Raw genomic sequence first — 25,903 nt, 5'->3', positions numbered from 1 at the left:
TTGTCCACATTTAGTTATTTATGAGCCCTAGGGAGGTTCAATGATGAGAAAAACAAGGGTGACAGAAGGAAAAGCTAGGGAGGACAATGTTTTTCTGAAATCGGGCATTAGCTTACCGGTCTTACTACTGAGGCAGAAGGTCATTGGTGTCACTGATTTTGAGACATTGGTAGCTGGGTTCCAGGCAGTGCATGTCCAGCTGGAGTTTACGTCTGGATACATAATCTGTAGTGTTGACTTTGTTACATAACCATTCACAGAATTTCTCCAACTGACCAGAGAATCTGTTTTCCGTACGGTACAAGTTAATGTCACCGAACAAGTTTCATTCCATGTAATGTTGTGATCAATCTGTATGTCACTAGCTGTTAGTTTACCTGCAAAGACAAAAACAGTTACTGGTATGTGATTTACCCACAAATTACAGGTTTCTTTAGATTCATTGCTTTAGTTGTATTTAAAATAAACTGCATATTTGACAAACTTCACTTATCGGACCAAAGTGATAATATGTTCAGTGTTCTGGAGCCCCCCCCCCTCCTTATATAAGGCAGCAGCGTCGGCCATGATCTCACTCTGTCTGCTGCTGTAGTGAGAGAAGGGAGAGGAACCTGCTGCAGAGATAGGGAAAGCTTAGTTAGGCTCTTGTAGCTTGCTCCTAGCTGATATTTGTTGTTGAAAAGCACCACAAAAAGAGCTCTGTTCAGAGCTAATGTTCTTGTAAAGTGTTTTTTTGTGTGTGTGTGCCACTGACATTGCATTATACAGCCCTGTGTGTCGCAGCTGGCCCTTGCTAATTGCTATACTGTGCCAGGCCCAGCACATTCAGTGTATACCTTTCACTGGCACTGGACCTGTGCATATTGTGTAATACCAGTCCGTGCATACCTGTAACTACACCTGTGACCGCACATTGTATTATATACCAGCAGTCAGTGCATTCATTTTCACTGGACCTTTGTGTGTGACAGCTGCACATTGTATTGTGTAATACCAGTCCGTGCATACCTGTAACTGCACCTGTGACCGCACATTGTATTATATACCCCCAGTCAGTGTAGTCATTTTCACTGGACCTGTGTGTGTTACAGCTGCACATTGTATTGTGTAATACCAGTTCGTGCATACCTGTAATTGCACCTGTGACCGCATATTGTATTATATACCAGCAGTCACTGCATACCTTTTACTGAACCTTTGTGACTGCACATTGTTCTACCAGCAGTCACTGCATACCTTTTACTGCACCTGTGTGACTGCACATTGTCCTACCAGCAGTCACTGCATACCTTTTACTGCACCTGTCTGTGAACAAAAACAATATAGATAAACAAAACAGGCAGAGCCAGAGGCAGGCCACCCGGCAGGTCTGTTCGAGGTCTTGCTGATGTGATTTCGTGCGTCCCTGGACCAAAGTACAGTGCTCAGAAGGCACGTGCCATCAACTCCATCAAAAAGATTGTCAGGATGTAGTTGACTATTTAACACCGAAAACCTCATCTTCCGCAGCCACTAGCGCTACTACAAGCACCACATCCGCTGCATTTGACACTTTGCAGGAGTTATTTGGTGGGGAATTAACGGATTCCCAGCCATTATTGTTACAACAAGATGAAGGCGCTAAGCAAGTTACACCACCTCATATGTCTGTTAGGCGTCACTATGGACGTAGGGTGTGAGGAGGAGGATGAAGTACATGCTGTTGGTGCAGTTTTGGAGGTGTCTGATACAAGTGAAGTTGTGGAGGATGATTATGATGATGATACTGGCATGGGTGTCACGTGGGTTCCCAATAGGAGATAAACAGGGGGACAGTTCAGAGGGGGAGTCAGAGAGGAGTAGGAGGAGATGAGTTGCTGAAAGAAGCAGGGGAGCTTGTTGTCAGAAACAGCTGGTGGCAGTGTCCGGCAGCATATATATCGCCACCTATGGACAGTCAGCCAACATGCCCTTCAACGTCAGCTGCTGACGCCACCACCAAAGTGCCATCATCCCAGGGCTCAGCGGTGTGGACATTTTTTAGTGTGTCTGCCTCAGATGAGAGCAATGCCATCTGTACTCTCTGCCACCAAAAATTGAGTCGTGGAAAGACCAAGACCCACGTAGGGACCACTACCTTACGAAGGCACATGGTGAAAAAGCACAATCGGCAATGGGAAGACCACCTGAGGAAAAGCAGCAAACAATCACAAAGCCACCCTCTGCCTCCTCTTCCTACTTTAGGTGCAGCATCTTCAGCCACTTTCTCCCTTGCACCTTCACAGCCACCCTCCTCCACTCCGCCTCTCACCTTGAGCGGTTCCTGCTCCTTTGCCCGCAGCAGCAGCCAGGTGTCCATTAAGGAAATCTTTGAGCGGAAAAAGCCAATGTCTGCCAGTCACCCCCTTGCCCGGTGTCTGACAGCTGGCTTGGAGGAACTGTTATCTCGCCAGCTGCTACCATACCGGCTGGTGGACTCTGAGGCATTCCGAAAATTTGTGGCGATTGGGACACTGCAGTGGAAGATTCCAGGCCGCATTTACTTTTCTCAAAGGCGATACCCAAACTGTACCGTGATGTAGAAAGGCAATTGGTGCCATCTCTGGCACACAGCGTTGAGTCAAGGGTCCATCTGACCACGGATGCCTGGTCTGCCAAGCACGGTCAGGGCAGGTACATTACTTATACGGCACATTGAGTCAACCTGGTGACCACTGGGAAGCAGGGAGTATGTGTCTGCGCAGCGGACCTAGTTGTGACACCTTCACGGCTTGCAGGCAGGCCTGCTGCCACCTACTCTCCTTCTCCTCCTACTACATTCTCTTCACTGTCGTCCTCCTCGTCTGAGTGGCAGTGCTACTCTACTGGTGCTGCGATCTCCTCTCCAACTACACACCCCCAACTCCCAGGGCCTATGCTGCATGGCAGGTACGACGGTGTCACGCCATCTTGGACATGTCTTGCCTCAAAGCCGAGAGTCACACTGGAGCAGCTCTCCTGGCTACTCTGAACAAACAGGTGGATCAGTGGCTGACCCCACACCAACTGGAGATTGGCAACGTGGTGTGTGACAACGGCAGCAATCTCATTTCGGCTTTGAGTTTGGGAAAGTTGACACATGTACCCTGCATGGCACATGTGCTCAATCTTATAATCAAAAGATTTGTGTCTAAGTACCCAGGCTTACAGGAGGTCCTGAAGCAGTCCAGGAAGGTGTGTGGGCATTTCAGGCGGTCCTACACGGCCATGACGCACTTGGCCGATATTCAGCGGAGAAACAACTTGTCGGTGAGGCGCTTGATTTGCAATAGCCCGACTCACTGGAATTCAACGCTCCTCATGTTAGACCGCCTTCTACAACAGGAGAAAGCCGTCAAACAGTATCTGTACAACTACAGTGAAAGGACATGCTCTGGGGAGCTGGGGATGTTATGGCCGAAGTACTGGACACTTATGCGTAATGCCTGCAGACTCATGCGTCCGTTTGAGGAGGTGACAAACGGTGAAGGCGCCATCAGCAAATTGATCCCATATGCTTTCTTCCTGGAGCGTGCCGTGCGTAGAGTGGCGGATCAAGCTGTAGAGGAGCATGACCAGGAACAGGAGGATGAAGAATTTTTGGAAACATTACCTGCGGCATCATCAACACCTGCGGCATCACAGAGGGGGGAGGAGGAGTCGTCTGGGGAAGAGGAGTCAGATGAGGAAGGTTTTTTTTTGAGGAGGAAGCGGAAGAACAACCGCAGCAGGCGTCCCAGGGGGCTTGTGCTGCTCACCTTACCAGTGGTATTGTTCGTGGCTGGGGGGAGGAGGAGAACTTACCTGACATCACTGAGGAAGAGCAAGACGAGATGGCTAGTACGGCGGCATCTGACTTTGTGCAGATGACGTCTTTCATGCTGTCCAGCCTGTTGAGGGACCCCCGTATAAAAAAACTCAAGGGGAATGATCTGTACTGGGTGGCAACACTACTAGACCCTCGGTATAAGCACAAAGTGGCAGAAATGTTACCAAATACCCACAAGGCTGAAAGGATTCAGCGCTTGGAATACCATTTGGCAACTATGCTTTACAGTGCGTTTAAGGGTGATGTCACAGCACAACAGAATAAAGGTGCCACTGCCAGTAATCTTCCTCTTCCTCCCATGTCCACGCAGGCAAGGACAGGATGCTCTAGCAATCTCATGGTGATGTCGGACATGCGGACATTCTTTAGTCCAACGCCTCACTTTAGCCATTCCGGATCCACCCTCCACCAACAGCTCGACCGACAGGTAGCCGACTACCTGGCCTAAAGTGTGGATGTAGACAATCGGAGCAGTGATGAACCCCTGGACTACTGGGTGTGCAGGCTTGACCTGTGGCCAGAGCTGTCACAATTTGCCATCCAATTTCTGGCTTGCCCTGCCTCAAGCGTCCTGTCAGAAAGGACCTTCAGCGCAGCTGGAGGCATTGTCAGTGAGAAGAGAAGTTGTCTAGGTCACAAAAGTGTTCAGTACCTCACCTTTATCAAAATGCATGAGGCATGGATCCCGGAGGGCTACTGCCTGCCCGAAGACTAAGTCAGTCCCCACACACAGCATCTCTGCCTGCACGCTGAGTGACTGCCTGCCCCAAGACTAAATCAGACCCCACACAGCATCTCTGCCTGCAGGCTGCTTGACTGCCTTCTCCGCCACCACCAACAGAGTCCAGGACTCCAGGTGGATTCCTGAATGTTTAGGGCGCTGCTAGCAGCGGCCGCTAACAAAAACAAAAATATTTTTTTCTGGTGCGTGTACATGCCTGCCTAATTTTTCTGGCTGCACTGCGGCTGCAACAACAAAACAAAAGGCATGTACATGTGTCAATTCCCCTTTGTGATCGTTACCTTGCCGTGGTGAAGGGGCTTGAGTATCACAATGAAGTAATGACCTATATGAGTGTGTTGGGGCGCACACCTGACCCAAGATAATAAGGTTGTTGCTTCATTGTGGACAGACCAAATACGATCAGCTGGACTCTGTCACTGTTGTTCTGTCATTGAGCTACCTCTGCCCGACCATATGGGTTTGAAAACCGCCAACGCCTGCACTCTCGACATGGTGCGCACCAGTCCAGCACTTCCGCCACTACACAAACAGCTGTTTGCGGTGCATTACACAGTGAGTTTGGTCTGTCAGTGTGAAGCAGTACACTACTTACACTACCTGATCCATGTCTACACATGCAAGATGTTTTCAAGCACTTTAGGCCTCCAATTTAGCAATGCAATGTTATTTTTTGCTTTTAAACCCTGCTGTGCATCAAATCTGGATTTTTCCCCAGGACTTTTGGCGTGTATTCCGCTCCGCCATGCCCCTGCAGGTGTTAGACCCCTTGAAACATCTTTTATCACTTTTGTGGCCACAATTAGTGTTTGTAGTTTTGAAAGTTCGCCTGCCTATTGAAGTTGGCGGTTCGTGAAGTTCGCCGGTTCGCAAACTTTTGCGGAAGTTCATGTTTGAGGTTCGCAAACCTAAAATCGGAGGTTCGAGACAACTCCTTTTACACTTGGTGCAATGTGATCTGCGCACGGTAAATTGCAATTACACTGCACCATTGTAGATACTTTAACATATGCAGTAGACTGCGTTGACAAGGAAATTGGTGACAACCTGCCTTCAAAAAGTATCACCCTCCAGTCACAGGAAGCACAGCATCTGAAAATCTGCATGTGCACCGCACAACGCCAAAAATAATGAATTTGCCCATTACCTCTGACTATAAAGGAAACCAGAGATGGCTTAAAGTAAAGCATTCATACTTACCTTGTGCTTCCTCCAGCCACTTTCAGACTGTGAGCTCCCTTGCCGCCTTCCTGGCTGCTCGGATCATCCGCTGGCCGCCCCAGTACATTAGCTCAGTCGCTGTCTATCGCACATGCGCAGCTCAGCCACACGTACGCCCCCATCGCACTCCCATGGCCAGAACAATTTTTGCGCTTGCACAGTACTACCCATAATTACTCTGTGTGATCTTCTCCCTACTGCAACTCTCCTTGTTGCAGTACATTGCAGTAGAGCCTCACTCTCACGCTGCTCGTGACAGACGGGATCCCTCATGTTTTATCCCACTTCATCTCACAGCCTTTCCCAATTAGTGTTCACCTGCTGAAATTTTTTTAATAGATCTTATTAGATTCTATTTAAAAAAAAAAAGAAAAGTAAATGTCTAATCTATTAAACTGCACAGTTTGTTCCTGGTTTAATGGTGTCCACGAATGATTCAATCTTTTTGTCAAATCTTACAGTTTCTGTGTAATATGAGGGACTACCTAAAATATCCATTCAAATTCTATTCACTCAGTTTACTCATCTACTACTACATAGATGTAACAAGCATGGATATGGCGGCTGCTGACTCGCAGGGGGTGTCTGCAGCCGCCTCTCTCCCTGGCTCTCAAGTGTTATCCGTTCCCTTGGTGTCTAGCACGCCGGGAACGGTGTTGTCTCCAGCTCATAGGGTGTCTGTCTCGCGTGGGCGCGCGCGGAGACAGGACCTTTATGTGGGCAGAAGGCGCATCAGCTGACCTGCCGGTCGGCTGACGTCACTGGTGACTCTCGCCGCTTGGATTGGCGGATTCCGTGGTGGGAGTGGCTGGAAGCGTACCTCCGCTTCATACGCCTCCAGTCTTCATTCCCTGTCTGCTGTCGTGAATACTTTGTGTAAGCGCTCAGACCTTACACTAGTGCCAGGTGTTGAAACCAAGGACTTCACACCAAGACTAGGATTATTGTTAATTATATTTGATTACCTGTGTATGATTCTGGCTATATCTCTGACCTTGCTTTCTGCTTAGCGTTTATGTACTTCTGCCTATCTGACTAGTTGCTGAACCTTTGCCTGTCTACTCGTTATCCTTCTGCCTTACGATTCTGTACTGATACTACATCTCTGTTGCTGAACTTGGCTTTTCTGACCTTCTACTCACCAGTGGGCCCTCGCCACTGGTGAGGCACTATTGGCTCGCCAGCTTCTCAGGTGAGGTAGTCTCTTATTGCTTTATTAGTGACTGATAGCACCTTTCCAGCTCCACTGGAAAGGTCTAATCAAGTCTATACAGTCACTCACTCCACTAGTACCTTGCCAGCTCCTCTGGTGAAGGACTAGTCTGTATATTTCTACTCTTTCTGTTTGTACCTATTCCAGTCCTCTGGAAAGGTCTTTGCTATTTTATACATTCAGTATACTGTTAGGACCTTACCAGCTCCTCTGGTAAGGCCTCTCAATAATAATAAAGTTACAGTTGCACCAATACACAACTCTCTCAGTATCTTTATCAGCTATACTCGCATTATTGGTGATACTGCAGAGCACCTAATAATCAGACGTCTGAGTTGCAGTAACCAACCGTTACAATAGATTTGGTAAGACTGGACAAAAAAGATTGTATCACTATTGGGCTTCTTAAATGTTTTTTAGACAAACAAACAGTTTAGACCCTACCAGGGTCATGTCTCTACCATATTATAATATACTAGCCGACCCACGGCGTAGCATACGCCGCATAAGGGGCAGTGGCGTACCTAGGGCATTTGGCACCCAGTGCTGGGTATTAAAAGACAAGCCCCCCTTTAAAATGGGCGTGGCCACAACCGGCAAAACATTGGGCGTGGTCATGACCGGATGAGGGCGGAGCTAACTGTAATTTAAAGTATTAGCTAGCATAGTTGCCCCCAGTATAGCTAGTATAGTTGCCCCCAGTATAGCTAGTACAGTTGCCCCAGTATAGCTGCCCCAGTGAAGCTAGTATAGTTGCCCCCAGTATAGTTGCCCCCAGTATAGCTAGTATAGTTGCCCCCAGTATAGCTAGTACAGTTGCCCCAGTGAAGCTAGTATAGTTGCCCCCAGTATAGTTGCCCCCAGTATAGCTAGTATAGTTGCCCCCAGTATAGATAGTATAGTTGCCCCCAGTATAGCTAGTTTAGTTGCCCCCAGTATAGCTAGTTTAGTTGCCCCCAGTATAGCTAGTTTAGTTGCCCCCAGTATAGCTAGTATAGTTGCCCCCAGTATAGTTGCCCCAGTATAGCTAGTATAGTTGCCCCCAGTATAGTTGTCACCAGTTTAGCTAGTATAGTTGCCCCCAGTATAGCTGCCCCCAGTATAGATAGTATAGTTGCCCCCAGAGCTGCCCCAGTATAGTTGCCCCCAGTATAGCTAGTATAGTAGCCCCAGTATAGCTAGTATAGCTGCCCCCAGTATAGCTAGTATAACTGCCCCCAGTATAGCTAGTATAGTTGCCCCCAGTATAGCTAGTATAGTTGCCCCCAGTATAGCTAGTATAGTTGCCCCCAGTATAGCTAGTATAGATGCCCCCAGTATAGCTAGGATAGATGCCCCCAGTATAGCTCGTATATATGCCCCCAGTATAGCTAGTTTAGTTGCCCCCAGTATAGCTGCTCCAGGAGGGGGGAAGCAGCGCTAGAAGGAGGGGCAATGGGGGCAGCGGCGGGGAGGGGGGAAGGATCCCCCCTCCCTCACCTGGGTCCCCTCCTTCCGCCTCTCATCCCCTCCAAATGACAGCAGGGGCAGCGGGCAACTTAGAGTAAGGGCGGGCAGGCAGAGACTACTCACTTTACGTCTGCGTTCCAGCAGCTGGAGCGCTCCGTCGCCGTCACGTGCCTCTGCGCCTCCAATGCGTGTCACAGCATTGGAGGCGCAGAAGAGGCACGTGACGGCGACCCAGCGTTCCAGCTGCTGGAACGCAGAAGTAAAGTGAGTAGTCTCTGCCCGCCCGCCCTTACTCTAAGTTGCCCGCTGCCCCGCTGTCATTTGGAGGGGAAGAGAGGCGGAAGGAGGGGGACCCAGGTGAGAGAGGGGGGGGATCTTTCCCCCCTCCCCGCCGCTATCCCTGTCACCCCTCCTTCCAGCGCTGCTCTTCCCCTCCTGCACTGTCTGCGGCTGCAACAATGGGGGGTCGTGGCGACACCCCCCTGGCTGGCTGTCACCCGCCCCCCTGCGCCCTATTGTAGGAACGCCACTGATAAGGGGGTAGTGGGCAGGAAGGGGGTATTGGGCACAGCAGCAGGGAGGGGGGTCGTATCCCCCCTCCCTGACCTGGGTCCCCCATGTGCGCTCCCCCTCCAGCTTAAGCTCAGCAGGACCCCCCCCTCCCTGACCTGGGTCCCCCATTTGCACTCCCCCTCCAGCCTAAGCTCAGCAGAACCCCCCCCCTCACCTGGGACCCCCATGTGCGCTCCCCCTCCACCTTAAGCTCAGCAGAACCCCCCCTCCCTCACCTGGGTCCCCCATGTGCGCTCCCCCTGCAGCTTAAGCTCAGCAGGACACCCCCTCCCTCACCTGGGTCCCCCATGTGCGCTCCCCCTCCAGCTTAAGCTCAGCAGGACCCCCCCTCCCTCACCTGGGTCCCCCATGTGTACTCCCCCTCCAGGGATTGATAAGGCTATATGAAATAGGGCTTGGTTCCTTTTATCCCCCTATACATTCCTAGTAGTTTGGGTCACCCTGAGCTGCTTGGTTACTCTGTTGTACTCGACCAAGCCCTATTTCATACAGCCTTATCAATCCCTGCCATGTACTGATGAGGACCAAAAGTCCGAAACAGGCTGTCTACATGTGGGTTTGATATGGCTGTGTAAAACTTAAAGCTATAGGCTTGCTATAAACCAGCGGTTCTGGATGCTTGCTTGGCTTAACGGCGAAAAGGGATAATTTGCATATTTCATAGGTGTGCATTGTGGGTAACCACAAATATTCATTTATAACTGAATTATTGCAAATTTCCTTCTGTTTTAAGAAGAACAAAATACATATATCCAGGCACATCACATCTAGTTAGGACATTAAATAAGTTAAGGAAAGGGAGGTGCTGAAGGGGGTGTGGCTAGAAAACAGCAAAAATCTATTAACCCTTCGCACTCTCGCATGCAACTGTTCAAACAAATGCATTCACAGATTTACTCATCCAGGCACAACTGTTATCCCTACAGCTAAGTTAAAAGCCGGGGTCTTAGTTCACAGAAGAATGCATTCTTATGCTTAGTCACCTATACTGCGCAGAAGTACCCAGGTAAACATAGGTGTCCTAACTCTAGCCCTGTAACATGCATAGTGCAGACATGCAAACACATTCATTGCATCAAACCTATCAATGGATTAGGAGCACACATCCTGACGTCCTCTCCTGGGACAGATAGTGCATCTTACCAATCGCACAAGGGAGCTAACGTAATGTATCCATGTGCACCATGCACATACACCAGCATAAGCTGTGTGCATGCTGACAAACACATACAGGGGAAGGAGGGAATGCACTAAATTAGACCCTAGCCACAGGGGTCAGTAACAAGAACAAAATACATATATCCAGGCATATCACATCTAGTTAGGACATTAAATAAGTTAAGGAAAGGGAGGTGCTGAAGAGGGTGTGGCTAGAAAACAGCAAAAATCTATTAACCCTTCGCACTCTCGCATGCAACTGTTCAAACAAATGCATTCACAGATTTACTCATCCAGGCACAACTGTTATCCCTACAGGGCTAGAGTTAGGACACCTATGTTTACCTGGGTACTTCTGCGCAGTATAGGTGACTAAGCATAAGAATGCATTCTTCTGTGAACTAAGACCCCGGCTTTTAACTTAGCTGTAGGGATAACAGTTGTGCCTGGATGAGTAAATCTGTGAATGCATTTGTTTGAACAGTTGCATGCGAGAGTGTGAAGGGTTAATAGATTTTTTCTGTTTTAAGAAGGCAATTACACCAAACTATGCTTTTTTAGTAGGAGGGCTTTTTGGTTCCTTTTTATCCCCCTATACATTCCTAGTAGTTTGGGTCACCCTGAGCTGCTTGGTTACTCAATCATCCATGAGGAGATGGACTAGCCTAAAACCTGTCAGATTTTAACTGCTGACTTTTTTTTGCTGGAGTAGTCCTTTAAGAATTTGGCATCACTGTGCATATTGCTTTCCTACAGCTGATGCAAAATTAGTAGCTCTCCTTAAATATTTAAAAGATAATTTCATACGTAACACATTGACTTACTGTACACTGTGAGGTTGTAGAGCAGGGTGCATTCTTTTCCATCCTCCATGAGAAATATATTAGCTGCAAACTCCCCTTGGTCGGCATTAGTCAAATTTGTAACACGCAATGAACCATTTGTCCCATTAAAGAGTCTGTTTTTAAACTGTAGGGCTTTGATATCCACAGGCTGCCCTGGCTTAGTGGTGGCAATGTGTTTTCTATTAACAATCCAAGAAATGTCCTTAATTTGGACCTCATCGACTTGTAGTAGGACGTCACCTGAAACCATACCAGACAAATGCTTCATAGGTCTGCAGTCCTGAAATGTAGACTGAATGCCTGAAAATGAAAAGTAGAGATTAAAGTGATTCGGTAGAGATTAAAGTGGTCATACCCAAATACAATCTTTAGCTGATCACTTTCTAACATTATCAAATCTGTAAAAATTTCCCATGAACCAAATGAAACCATGTGAAAAATGAATTCAGCTATAGCTGATTAGGACTGAATCCTCGGGGCACTGGTGACTTGTTATGATGTTCAGGATATTGTTTTTTTTTATTTGTTACATTTATTTACATACTAGTGACCTAAGCCCGTTTAAAAACGCCGGGCGTGCACTCGGCCGCCGTGCACACGCACGCACCTGGTCACCGGACGCACGCCTGCCACGCGCACACACGCTCGGCTGGCCCGCCCAATGGCACCTGCATCCTGTCCCAATGGCTGTGTCAGTGCTGGACATGCGCAAAAGCACTGACACACAGACATGGGACGCAGGGACACTTGTAGATTATTAGGTAGGATGGACCTGTGCAAGAAAATGTGGAAATCCATTCCGAGGTCCGCTATAGACAAACTTCGGATAGCCAGCTAAATGAACAGAGACAGAAGGGTGATTAACGTAATAGTATTCACAGTTTAGTACAGCTAATAGACTTCTATCCGGATACTCACTATGTAGCAGGGAGAGCAGGAGCAGCAAGAGAGACAAACTCATGACTGGTATTCTGTGCTGACTGTGATGATACTTCACAGATTTCACTTCCCTATTGAAAGTTTATTCCACGGTTACAATGGTTGCTTTATGTCGCTGGAATAAGTATCAGAACATGCAGAAATGCAATGAAGAACACAACAGGCGTTAGCTCAACCTACAGTAGGAAGCAACACTGAAAATCATAACCAGAGGGATAAGTAAGAGCAGCACGGATTACAAAACCAAAACATACTGTAACACTCCTGACTATTCACATACCTCCCAACTTTTTGTTTGTTTTTAAATCTTTTTCTTGTGGCACATATACAACATATCAGACATGCACATTAAGATCAATAGATTACTGGCCACATTTTAACAATTAAAAGAAAAAAAAAACATGTCATAGACAGATAATATAAGGTGTGTTCCTCCCAACTTTTTGAGATCAGAAAGAGGGACACTTAAGCCATGCCCCTGGCACACCCCTAATCACGCCCCTGACACACCCCTAGTCATGCATTCTATACAGATTTCATATAGATTTTTATCATTAAAACCACACTGATCCTTTCTATCCTGGTTCATTTTTATTCATATTAACATTTGAAAATATGAAATATATACAGTACATGTAAAGGATGGGAACAACATTTTGAGTCACACACATTTTTCAGTAGAAAAATACATATATTTGAATAAATCTTTACATCAGTCCTGAAAGAGGAACAAATCAGGGAGAAAGAGGGACAGAGGGATTTGGTTCCCAAAGAGGGACTGTCCCTCCAAAAGAGGGACAGTTGGGAGCTTTGTATTAATTTGCTTCATAATAAACTATAACCGTGTTTTGGAAAAGTTTTAATTGTTCAATGGGCTTGAGTCACTAAACAATGATAGCTCATATCATGGCCGTTTTCATGCGCGTTTTTGCGTTTGCGCGCGATCAAGAATTTTCACGCAACGATGCGTCCGTTTTCATGCGAAAATCGCAATTGTGCACAGAAATATGTGCGAAAACTGTGTAGCCGTGATATGAATTATCACAGTTTAGTGAATCAAGCCCAATATGTGATATTGTGACGAGAGTCCCTTAAACTGTTTAAACGGTGGGGATGTGTTACCCCTTTGTGAATTACTACTTAACCTCTTGAGGACCACAGTGTTAACCAACCCCCCCTAAAGACCAGGCCTTTTTTTGTGTAATTGGCCACTGCAGCTTTAAGGCCAAACTGCAGGGCCCCATGACACCGCACACACGTGATTCCCCCCCCCCCCCTTTTCTCCCCACCAACAGAGCTCTCTGTTGCTGGGGTCTGATCGCCCCCCAGTGGTTTGATTGTTTATTTATAAACATTGATGTGTGTTTTTTTTAATTAAAAACGTTTTTTTTTTATTTACATTCCCTCCCCCCTCCCTCTCTCCCCCAGCCAGCCTATCACAGCGATCGGCTGTGATAGGCTTCAGCCTATCGCTCCTGTGTCCCACATGGGGACAGCCGTGACACACGGCTGTCCCCAGTACAGCGCTGCTGTAGATTGCAGTGCTGTACAGGTAAATAGACGGCGAAATCGCCGTCTAATAGTCTCCCGAGCGGCGAATGCCACTCGGAGACTTAAGGTGCAGCTCCGCTCCGCTCACTAAACAGGAGATGCGTGCGCAGAGCCCCAGGACTTTATGCCGATCTGTGTTAGGCGGTCCTGGGGCTGCCGCCGTGGCCACGCCCATCGGCGTGACGCGGTCGGCAAGTAGTTAATAACATGTTTTGAAAACATGTAGTAGGCATGTAACCACTTTCATAGAACTCATTACATTCATCACACCACACTCACATCACACCACACTCACATCACACCACACTCACATCAGATCACGCCACACTCCCATCACATCAGGCCACACATCACACTCACATCAGCACAGGAAACAAGGTAGGTCATACACATACTCTGCCCTTGTAAGAAAACATATGCATCCATAACTTCTGTCTATAGCACATCTATATCTTTTTTACTTTTACAGTGTCATTAAATTCAATCTGAAGAAAGCATTTTTTTTTTTCTAATTTGGCCTTCGCTCATGTGAGGTATGGGTTAATCATGATTACTTGTTTCTTTACAGAAAGTACTTGTATAGAAAAAAAACTGGAGTGCAATCTTGTAGTACAAAAAATCATTAGAAAAATCTTAAAGAGAAAATCTTCAAATTCACAGGGTCAGTCTTCACACAATCAATGGCACATCAGAACCAATAACAAGAACTGACAAATACTGTGGTTTGGCTTGGCTTGATAAATGGTTGTGTGACCTCTAAAAGCGTAAGTTTAGAGGCAATGACACATGTTCGTTTCAGGCTTTTTTTAAGTATATGCCCTTCATCAGGCCGTAATACACAATTCTGTAAGGCTTAACCAGCAGCAGAAAGCCAAAGAAACATGGAGACAAAAAATATAAAGAAGATAGGCATCTGAGCCAACCAGACGTACACAATAACCCGGTGGCGTAGAAAGAGCAGCTATTCCGGGAGCTCCGTGTTCCAGCCCTGTCTCCCTCGTTTGAGGCTTCAGAGGTCTTCGGGAGGCCGAGTGTTCCTGAAGACAGTTGGCTCTGTGCATGAGTGAGCTTGCGAGAGAGCTATTTACCACCACATATTTGGAACATGCACCACATTTGGTGGAACATGCACCATACATCATTGGTAGTGGCGTAGCTAAGGAGCTCTGGGCCCTAGTGCAAGTTTTACATTGGGGCCCCCCAAGCACTCCGTACATAGCAATTGATACGACTCACTAAAACCTAACAAGGACAGCCACAGTGTCAGAGGTGCAAGAAGGGGATTACGTATATAAACGGGGATCGTTGTAACCTCTGATGAAGCAACATAGTTTGCAATACCTGTGAGGGGTGGCACGGTTGTTGGCTACTTGTGATATCTGCGGTATGTCTTACACTATTTCCTACCCTACTCTGGGGGATCCTTTGCCGTCTTATCCTAGGTGTAGCGCTTTCCAACTATTAGCAGATTTTTTTGCTCATTCTCTTATTGTTCATGCTTCACTGTTCTTTGATTAAATTCATATATTTTGCACCCTAGGTATATGGCCATTGTTGATGGTGATGTATAATTTATAGACTTAATCACAAGAAAATGTATGCGTGCTCTACACCAAGCTTAACCCTTTCAAGTGGGCAGCACGGTGGCGTAGTGGTTAGCTCTCTCGCCTTGCAGCGCTGAGTCCCTGGTTCGAATCCCAGCCAGGGCACTATCTGCAAAGAGTTTGTATGTTCTCTCTGTGTCTGCGTGGGTTTCCTCCTGGCACTCCGGTTTCCTCCCACATTCCAAAAACATACGGATAAGTTAATTGGCTCCCCCTAAAATTGACCCTAGACTACAGTACTTACACTACATAATATATAGACATATGGCAATGGTAGGGATTAGATTGTGAGCTCCTTTGAGGGACAGTTAGTGACAAGATATATATATACATTGTACAGCGCTGCGTAATATGTCGGCGCTATATAAATACTAAATAATAATAATAAAAAAGTCTAGCTGTGCAAATCTGGCTAAAATGGCTTACCATGAGACATGCTCACGCAGAAATGCATCTGCTTTCGCATGCCAAACTTTGCAGGGTCAAAAACCAATACCGCGAAGCGGTTGCCCTGCGGGAATTAGTTCATGCTATACAGCACTATCCAGGAGCGCCTCGGGGAGGTTTCCCATTGCCCCCATACAACCGGGGGGGCTGCGGGGCCCCAGGCTCTCTCACTGCCTAGGGACCACAGCAACACCCCGGAGGTGGAGGCTGGGTAGCGCAGACGACCCCCCCAAGCGTGGCCGGCGCCGGGGGGGGGGCCATCCGCACCCATCTCCCAAAAATTTAAAAACAGGCACTTACCTGAACGTCCATTGCGTTCTGCTGCTCCATTGCGTTCTGCTGCTGCGCATCGACTCGGGGCACTGCATGGGAAAGGAGTGACGCTTGGGTCACCCTGAGCTGTGGGGCTCAGGGCTGGCTCACACTCATCACTCCAGAAGGGGGGGAGGACAGGCACAGACAGCCCACTTATAGAGCAAACCATCCACCACCTGCCTCCAAAGGACAGAATGCAAATATGCTCAATCACAAGAAAATGTATGCGTGCTCTACACCAAGCTTAACCCTTTCAAGTCTAGCTGTGCAAATCTGGCTAAAATGGCTTACCATGAGACATGCTCACGCAGAAATGCATCTGCTTTCGCATGCCAAACTTTGCAGGGTCAAAAACCAATACCGCGAAGCGGTTGCCCTGCGGGAATTAGTTCATGCTATACAGCACTATCCAGGAGCGCCTCGGGTAGGCTTCCCATTGCCCCCATACAACCGGGGGGGCTGCGGGGCCCCAGGCTCTCTCACTGCCTAGGGACCACAGCAACACCCCGGAGGTGGAGGCTGGGTAGCGCAGACGACCCCCCCAAGCGTGGCTGGCGCCGGGGGGGGGGGCCATCCGCACCCATCTCCCAAAAATTTAAAAACAGGCACTTACCTGAACGTCCATTGCGTTCTGCTGCTGCGCATCGACTCGGGGCACTGCATGGGAAAGGAGTGACGCATGGGTCACCCCGAGCTGTGGGGCTCAGGGCTGGCTCACACACATCACTCCAGAAGGGGGGGGGGAGGACAGGCACAGACAGCCCACTTATAGAGCAAACCATCCACCACCTGCCTCCAAAGGACAGAATGCAAATATGCTCAATCACAAGAAAATGTATGCGTGCTCTACACCAAGCTTAACCCTTTCAAGTCTAGCTGTGCAAATCTGGCTAAAATGGCTTACCATGAGACATGCTCACGCAGAAATGCATCTGCTTTCGCATGCCAAACTTTGCAGGGTCAAAAACCAATACCGCGAAGCGGTTGCCCTGCGGGAATTAGTTCATGCTATACAGCACTATCCAGGGTCAAAAATATGCAGGGTTTTTGACCCTGCATATTTAGGCATGCGAAAGCAAATGCTTATTTGCATGAGCAATGTCTCGTGATTAGCCAATAGGCCAAATTTGCAAAGCCAGATTTGTCAGGTTCACTTGGTTGATGCACACATGTTCTTTCTCTGTTGTAATTAGCATTGCATTTCTTTTTTCTGAGGGCAGGTAGTGAGTGGCTTGTTTTAGGAGGTGAGAGCCCTGGAGCAGGCTATTTGCGCCTGTCCGCCCCTTATGTGTCGCGCCCAGGTTATGCGCATATAGCAGAACGCAATGGACGTTGAGGTAAGTGCCTGTTTTTAATCTTGGGAGGTGTGTGCGGGCGGCTCTTCCCGGCGTTGGCCACGCTGGGGAGATCGCCTGCACCCCCCAGCCTCCACCTCCGGGGTGCCGCTGTGTGGGTTCCAGGCGGTGAGAGTGCCTGGACCCCCGCGGCCCCCCGGTTGTATGGGGCAATGGGAAGCCTCCTCGTGGCGCCCCTGGATAGTGCTATATAGCATGAACTAATTCCCGCAGGGCGATTGTTTTGCGGTTTTTGGTTTTTGACCCTGCATATTTAGGCATGCGAAAGCAAATGCTTATTTGCATGAGCAATGTCTCGTGATTAGCCAATAGGCCAAATTTGCAAAGCCAGATTTGTCAGGTTCACTTGGTTGATGCACACATGTTCTTTCTCTGTTGTAATTAGCATTGCATTTCTTTTTTCTGAGGGCAGGTAGTGAGTGGCTTGTTTTAGGAGGTGAGAGCCCTGGAGCAGGCTATTTGCGCCTGTCCGCCCCTTATGTGTCGCGCCCAGGTTATGCGCATATAGCAGAACGCAATGGACGTTGAGGTAAGTGCCTGTTTTTAATCTTGGGAGGTGTGTGCGGGCGGCTCTTCCCGGCGTTGGCCACGCTGGGGAGATCGCCTGCACCCCCCAGCCTCCACCTCCGGGGTGCCGCTGTGTGGGTTCCAGGCGGTGAGAGTGCCTGGGACCCCCGCGGCCTCCCGGTTGTATGGGGGCAATGGGAAGCCTCCTCGTGGCGCCCCTGGATAGTGCTATATAGAATGAACTAATTCCCGCAGGGCGATTGTTTTGCGGTTTTTGGTTTTTGACCCTGCATATTTAGGCATGCGAAAGCAAATGCTTATTTGCATGAGCAATGTCTCGTGATTAGCCAATAGGCCAAATTTGCAAAGCCAGATTTGTCAGGTTCACTTGGTTGATGCACACATGTTCTTTCTCTGTTGTAATTATAATTTATAGACTACCCTGTGTTGTCCCAGTCTTGATTTATGACTCTATTCATGTTATATGGTAATGTTAGCCCTGCCGGCTGTCTGTTTTTAATTGTTTTTATGGGACACGTCCCTGTTCAATATTAATAATAATAAGTACATTTACTTATTGATTATTTGAGAGTACTTTGGTATTATTCTATTACTTTGCTACATGGATATCTTTCTTCTTGGATTACATTGGTGTACTATATCCTAAGCAATGTTATACTGTATATCAGGGGTCCCCAAACCTTTTCGGTCAAGGGACGGGTCAACATCCTTCAAACTAATGGGGGGCCGGAATATACATAATATGATGTAGAAAACATTACATTGAACCTAGATAGTGTAAACTATTACCTGTTAACACTAGAGATGTCGCGAACCTCCGATTTTTGGTTCGCGAACCCCCGCTTAAGGTTCGGTTCTCAAAAAAGTTTGCGAACCGCAATACACTTCAATGGGGAGGCGAACTTTAAATATTTAAAAAAAGTCTACCGGCTGCAATAATGATAGAAAACATTTTTCAAGGGCTCTAATACCTGGAGGCCCGCCTCCCTCCTCCAAGCAAGGTCCTTATGCCATTTCACTCACTTGTCTGCCTACACTAATTAATTAAGGGACAGCTGCCACCCTCCACCCTCTACCCTCCTCCCTCCACCCTTCTACCTATTCCCTCCTACCGGAGGGAGGAGGGTCTCATCTGCCAGGGAATTATACTATTTTAAAAAACAGTTTACATACCATAGCTGGGAATCAAACCTGGGTCTCACTGTGTGGTGGGCAAGTCACCCTAACCACTGTACCACAACAGTAGTAACTGAAGTTGGCCTAGCATTTACTATTTATGCTCAATGCAATAGAAACATTAGGTTGCTTAAAGGGAACCTTAACTGAGAGTGATATGGATGTTTCCTGTTAAACAATACCAGTTGCCTGGCAGTCCAGCTGATCTCTGTGACTGCAATAATGGCTGAATCACACCCTGAAACAAGCATGCAGCTAATCCAGTCTGACTTCAGTCAGAGCACCTGATCTGCATGCTTGTTCAGGGGCTGTGGCTAAAAGTATTAGAGACACAGGATCAGCAGGCGATTCAGGCAACTGGTATTATATTAAAAGGAAAAATCCATATCCTTCACCGTTTAGGTTCCCTTTAAGGATTTGTAGCATAAAAGCCAACTCACATTGGCTGGGATTTGAACCCAGGTCTCACTGTGTGGTAGGCAAGTCACCCTAACCGCTGGACCACATCAGTACTAACTGAAGCTAGCCTAGCATTTACCATTTATGCTCAACACAAGAGAAAAAGTAGACAAGAAAAACAACATTTATATCATGCTTTTCTCCTGGCGGACTCAAAGCACCAGAGCTGCAGCCACTAGGGCATGCTCTATAGGCAGTAGTAGTGTTAGGAAGACTTGCCTAAGGTCTCCTACTGAATAGGTGCTGGCTTACTGAACAGACAGAGCCGAGATTCGAACCCTGGTCTCCTGTGTCAGAGGCAGAGCACTTAAGCATTACACCATCCAGACATTACTTACTAGTGGCTGCAGCCCCGGACGCTTTGAGTCCACCAGGAGAAAAGTGTGATATAAATGTTGACTTGCCTACCACTCAGTGAGACCCGGGTTCAATTCCCAGCCAATGTGAGTTGGCTTTTATGCTACAAATCCTTAAAGGGAACCTAAACGGTGAAGGATATGGATTTTTTCTTTTAAAATAATACCAGTTGCCTGAATCGCCTGCTGATCCTGTGTCTCTAATACTTTTAGCCACAGCCCCTGAACAAGCATGTAGATCAGGTGCTCTGACTGATGTCAGACTGGATTAGCTGCATGCTTGTTTCAGGGTGTGATTCAGCCACTATTGCAGTCACAGAGATCAGCTGGACTGCCAGGCAACTGGTATTGTTTACAGGAAACATCCATATCACTCTCAGTTAAGGTTCCCTTTAAGCAACCTAATGTTTCTATTGCATTGAGCATAAATAGTAAATGCTAGGCCAACTTCAGTTACTACTGTTGTGGTACAGCAGTTAGGGTGCTTGCCCACCACACAGTGAGACCTAGGTTCGATTCCCAGCTATGGTATGTAAACTGGTTTTTGAAATAGTATAATTCCCTGGCAGATGAGACCCTCCTCCCTCCGGGAGGAGGGAGGAAGCTGTCCCTTAATTAATTAGTGTAGGCAGACAAGTGAGTGAAATGGCATAAGGACCTTGATTGGAGGAGGAGGGAGGGTGGGCCTCCAGCAGTGAGAGCAGTGTGTTTGACAATAATGTGCCTGCTGACTGTGATGTAGAGGTTCAAAGTTTTGCTCAATAGAGCATCGAATCGAACTTCCGCAAAAGTCATTCGGCCCACGGGCCTTAGTTTGAGGACCACTAATATATATGCTCGTAATATATATGCTATAATATATATGCTATATATATATGCTCATATGTTGTGTTGCGATTGTGTACCTTATTGTCTATTGTCTGTATTGGGTCGATTGTCACCCCTATAAACGTCTGTAACCATATCTATTGTGCAGTGCTGTGGAATATGTTGGCATTATATTAATCCAATAAATGAAAATTACAATTCTAATAATCACATAACTTTTTCCCCTGTACTCATCACATGTACTAATCTGAGACAAGCTTATGCGCTTTAGGTACTTAGAAAAAAAGTGCTTTACAAATGTTTCAAAGTTGTTGTTGTTGTACTTAAATTCTTTTCAGTTGGTACAACTCTATGTCAAGCCGCTTACCACTACCTCTTTCAAATTAAAAATAGAATGCTTGTAGACTTACTTAAAGAGGAGCTGTTAGGTATAAGGTCTCAGAGAAAATAAACACATATATCAGTAGCTAAAGATTGGCTGTACTTACATTACATATGCATTTCACTGTCCACGTTTGGATTTCACAGAATTTGTATATAGTATATGCAGAGATAGATGCTCCTGACAGCTCATGGCAGGCTCCATGTTTTTCTGTCAAATGTGTCATCATGTCCTGCCTGCTTCCTGATCACAGATAAGCTGGTACTAAATAACACAGTGTGCAGTGAATATTAATGAGCCATGTGGCTAGGAACAATAGTTGACTCCTGCAGTGTACTCTGCCCGAGATTTATCAGTGCTACGCGATTACAAGCTGCTGTAACGTCTCATTAGCAGCCGAGGGGAGAGCCCCAGAATGCTTTGCAGTATGGTATGCGGCTTGCGTCTTCTTAAGAATAACAGACTTGCTGATAAGCACACATCAAAGGTAACTGAGATTTTTATCTTCACTAATTGCTTTTGGGCTTCCTTCTAAACTGTTTAACACAGGAGAATAGAGGTTTAAATTAGCTTCTGCAGCCTGACAGTTACTCTTTAAAGGACCACGATTGTGAAACAATTGGCAGAAGGCAGAAGGGCTAAGAGTTAGTGAATAAGGAGCAAAGGTACATTATTATTTTATTATTTTTTTATATAGCGCCAAAATATTTTGCAGCGCTTGTGTACATGTGTATATGTACGTGTGTGTGTGTGTATATATATATATATGTTACTGTAAATATGATGAATGTGTTATTATGCATAATAACCAGGTTTTTTTTATTTTACAAAATAGTCAATATAAGTAGTTAATGTGATAAAAGATATGCAATTCATTATTTTGGTTATTTTAAACACAAATCAACCCCTCTTGGCTGAAGTGATAAATTATAATATTTTTAGGAAGTAGGGTGCTTTTATTGGGGCTTGTGCGCAAACCATGCCCCTTGCAGGCAGATTTTGTCAAAGGGCATTTTCCTTGCAGTTGTATCTCGTTCATCAAATGTGATTGGTGTAACCAATGTGCAGCTAAGACAGATTGAAACTCGCACAAATGAGCGATTCATCACAATAACCAGAGCGTATTGGATATTATTATAGATTTATGATTAACTAGTGGTAGACCTGGTATTCCCTGGATATGTATTTGGCTGTTTTTGTACCCGCCCACTTTTTCTAACCTTAACACACAGACATTCAAGTCTGTGAGCTTTCTGGTTCCTCTGCATCAATCATTTTAATTTTCCCCGGATCAGAAATCTGATTGGCTGTTTGTGGCTCCACACCCCTTACACACCCCTAGTCAAGCATACATTATGGCCTTTAAATTAAAAAAAATAGACAATTTACCCTGCCCGTGGGTGAGGAGAAGGGTGATGGTGCCCATAGGTAGGTAGGAGGGTCAGGGTGCCTGTGGGTGGGGAGGAGGGTGATGGTGCCTGTGGGTGGGGAGGAGGGTGATGGTGCCTGTGGGTGGGGAGGAGGGTCAGGATGCCCGTGGGTGAGGAAAAGGTTGCCTCTGGAGAGGAGGGGAAAAATGATCGAGGCCCCAGCCGCGCGTATATGGTGTGTGGGATGCTGGATCGGCATAATATTCTCCCTCCATCTGAATGTGCCCCCCTGTGTCCCCCTATTTGCAGAGTAAAGAACGCAGCGGAGCTGGCTGTAATCTTACCGTCCATTCTCGCGTACGGGCATCTGGCTCTTCATTGGGTGCCCCTCCCCTCACTTGCCCTACTACACAGTAAAAGACTAAACCAGGGCCCTGAGGATTGCAAATGACTCCTCACACCCTGGCCACCACTACTTCAGCATCCTGTCCTTGGGACGGAGACTACGAGCCATCTCCACTAAAACCACGAGACATAGGAACTCGTTCTTCTCCTGGGCAGTCAACCTCCTAAACTCTCTCCACGTTCTACCATCAAAGCAAACGTCAACGAGCGGCGAGGCCGGCGGCGCTATGGCTGAACAGCCGACCAGCCCACAAGACTAACTGACTTTCGACATCGTAGGGACACACTGGGATTGGAATGTTTTTTACAATGTTGTGTTAATCTGATTTTGCCTTCTATGCACTCTCTTTCTCTTTCCTCCTTTCTCTTTCTATGCACTCTTCCGGAGCCATTGTATTGTATTGTATTGTGCCAAAAACAATTCCGGGCATGTCCCCTCATGCTTGGCGAAATAAAAGGATTCTGATTCTTCTCCCTGCTTAGTGTGAAGTCACAGGAAGTAGATTGAAGCCATATGCCGGTACGTGAGACTGAATGGTAAGACAGCCCGCTCCGCTGCGCTCTTTACTCTGCAAATAGGGGGACACAGGGGGGCACATTCGGAGGGAGGGAGAATATTATACCAATCCAGCATCCCACACACCGTATAAGTGCGGCTGGAGCCTCGATCATTTTTTTTTTTACATCTGACCCCCAGCCAGCCGGCAGAGCCCCCCCAATCGGGTCAGTCCCGACAAACGGCACGGTTGGGGACTATGTATTAGCATTAACGAGCTAGTAGTTACACAGTATAGGTAGGTAGGATTACTGTGTTATATTGTGTAGTTAGTGCAGTGCTATTAGTTGTTAGAGAGTGAGAGTAGTACTGTGTTAGCTACTACAGATGCAGTGCTGCTGTGCTGCTGACTGAGCAGTGTCAGTGTGTCTTGTTGTACTCTGCTGTCTGTCACTCCGTGCTGATTCACAGTCCAAGCCCGCTAATAAAGTACAAGTACCTGACACATCATCTGTGACGTCATCAACATATATCTTGTACTATGTCTGGCACTGGCAGCCGGGGAAGGGGCAGCAAGGCCAAGAGGAGAGGGTGCAACATTGCGGCCTCTGTCAGCAGTTCTACCGCATCAGTCTCCATTCCGCTGCTACCCACTGGCTGTCCAGCTGTTAGGAGGAGCCACGCTGCAGAGACACAGCAGTGTATTGCGGCCATTTTCAAGCAGGGTCAGCGGCGCAAATTGGAGGAGAAAAATGCCGAGCCTGTGATGCAGCTGATGGTGGATGATGAGCAGGCCACCACCTGCCCTACAAAACACATTCTGGATGTAATGGGCTTTGTGGAAGAGTCTGAGATGGTGACGGTGGTTATTGGGGGGGGGGGGGGGGGGGGAGTCCGTCCATGATGTGTCAGCAGAAGAGGAGTTTGAGGCGGGCTCATCATCCCAGCAGTTATTCGAGGAGGAGGAGTTTGATGTTGATGATGAAGTGAAGGACCCAGACTACCATCGACCGGAGGGGGATGTCAGCTCTGACTCTGAGGATGATTCAGTGGGTCTGGCACGGAGGATCAGCATTGCAGGGATTGGCAGGAGCAGCAGTGGGCACGGAATGCGTGACCCACAGCCTGCTGCTCCATCTGCCACTACTACCACCAGCCGCACCACTCAACCCCAGGCCCCAACCACCACTGGGAGAAAATCAGCAGCAGCATTCTGAGCAATGTAAGGGCAAACTGCAATCCCCAATATGGCAGTTTTTTCATCTGCCCTCACTGGATAGCAAGTTTGTAACTTGTAATGTGTGCCATGTGAAGATGAGGAGAGAGTCTAACCCCTCCACTTATGGCACCTCCAGCTTCATTAACCATCTAGCCAATAAACACCAAACGGAGCATTCGGAATTCAAGAGACTAAAGGAAGCTGGCGCTGGCCCTTCCAGTGGTAAGAGCACCATAACCCACTTTGCCACTCCTGCCAACACTGAGGCCTGTTCAGGCAGCCAGTCCTCCTCAGTGGTCTCCTCTGCTCCCTCCTCTGCTTCCCGTGCAAGCCAAAAATGCCACCACCAACACCAGACCCTGCTGAGTGACTCATTTGTGGTCAGGGCTCAGCCTCCCGGCAGCCGTCGCATACGCCAGCTGAACAGCTTGCTTACACGGGCCATGTCCTCCCAGGTCCTCCTCTACTCATTTGTGCAGGAGGGGAGCCAGATACGTGCGCTCCTTGGCCGGATTGGCTAATCCCCAGCTGGCACAACTTTGCAGGCATGGCCATCCCAGCACTGCACCGCTTTGTGAAGGCCAACGTGGAGTGTGGGCTGGATCAAGCGGTGGGTGAGTGGGTCCATGTGACCATGGACTCCTGGAGCAGCAGGTTCGGGACAGGCCGCCATTTGTCCTTCACGGCACACTGGGTTAGTTTGGTGGAAGGGGGTGAGGAGGGGACAGCAGCATCATCACCCCAGTGGGTGGTGCCACCCCGCAGCAGGGTCAGGGGAAGTGCAGTAGGTTCCAGCTCTGATCCGGTTCCATCCTCCGGCAAACCCACCGCCAAACACCCCCGCCTTAGCAGCAGCGTGAAGGCCCGCCACTGCCAAGCGCTGCTGCAGATGGTCACCCTGGGGAAGAACAAGCTTACGGCAGAAGCCAAGCTCTGAGAGCAGGAGAGGAGTTGGCTGACCCCCAGAGGCCTTAGAGTCGGAGAGGTGGCTGCCGCCATCCACCGGGGAAACCTCACCCACATCCCCTGTCTGGCCCACGTCCTGAACCTGGTGGTGCAGAAATTCCTGCGCACCTACCAGGGGATGGACACTCTTTTGGGAGCGGCAAGGAAAACCGTGGGTCATTTTTCACCGCTCGGGTGGTGCCACAGCGTCCCTGGAAGCTGTGCAGCTGGAGCTGAACTTCCCACGGCACCGGCTCATTATAGACGTTCCAACACGCTGGAATTCCACCCTGGCAATGTGTGAACAGAGGCGGGCTGTCAACCGCAACCTGGCCAAAGCCCCCATGGAGGCCAACTTGTCCGGGACCAGCACCGCCCACCTCTCGGACATCATCCGCCCTGCTGAGTGGGGAAAAATGCAGCTGGTGTGCTTGGTGCTGGCACCCTTCCTGGAGGCCACCAACATGGTCAGCCGGGACCATGCGTCGCTGTGTGAGTGGG

General features: G+C 48.0%; 1 protein-coding gene across 1 annotated transcript in view; it reads right to left on the bottom strand.

Moving 5' to 3' along the window:
• LOC137533564 (SLAM family member 9-like) overlaps positions 1–12,025 on the bottom strand; it is a 46,410-nt gene extending 34,385 nt beyond the window's left edge. The window contains exons 1-3 of the mRNA XM_068254929.1: positions 11,946–12,025; positions 11,007–11,327; positions 117–377 (exon numbers count right to left, since the gene is read on the bottom strand). Coding sequence (XP_068111030.1) covers positions 117–377; positions 11,007–11,327; positions 11,946–11,988 — 625 coding nt within the window. The 5' untranslated portion in view covers positions 11,989–12,025. The remainder of the gene's footprint in view (positions 1–116; positions 378–11,006; positions 11,328–11,945) is intronic.
• Between the last annotated feature and the right edge of the window lie 13,878 nt (positions 12,026–25,903).

This window comes from Hyperolius riggenbachi, chromosome 9, assembly GCF_040937935.1.
Source record: "Hyperolius riggenbachi isolate aHypRig1 chromosome 9, aHypRig1.pri, whole genome shotgun sequence".
Taxonomy (NCBI): Eukaryota; Metazoa; Chordata; class Amphibia; order Anura; family Hyperoliidae; genus Hyperolius; species Hyperolius riggenbachi.
The sequence above is the reverse complement of the archived record's forward strand: the minus strand, read 5'-3'. Positions and strand labels throughout refer to the sequence as shown.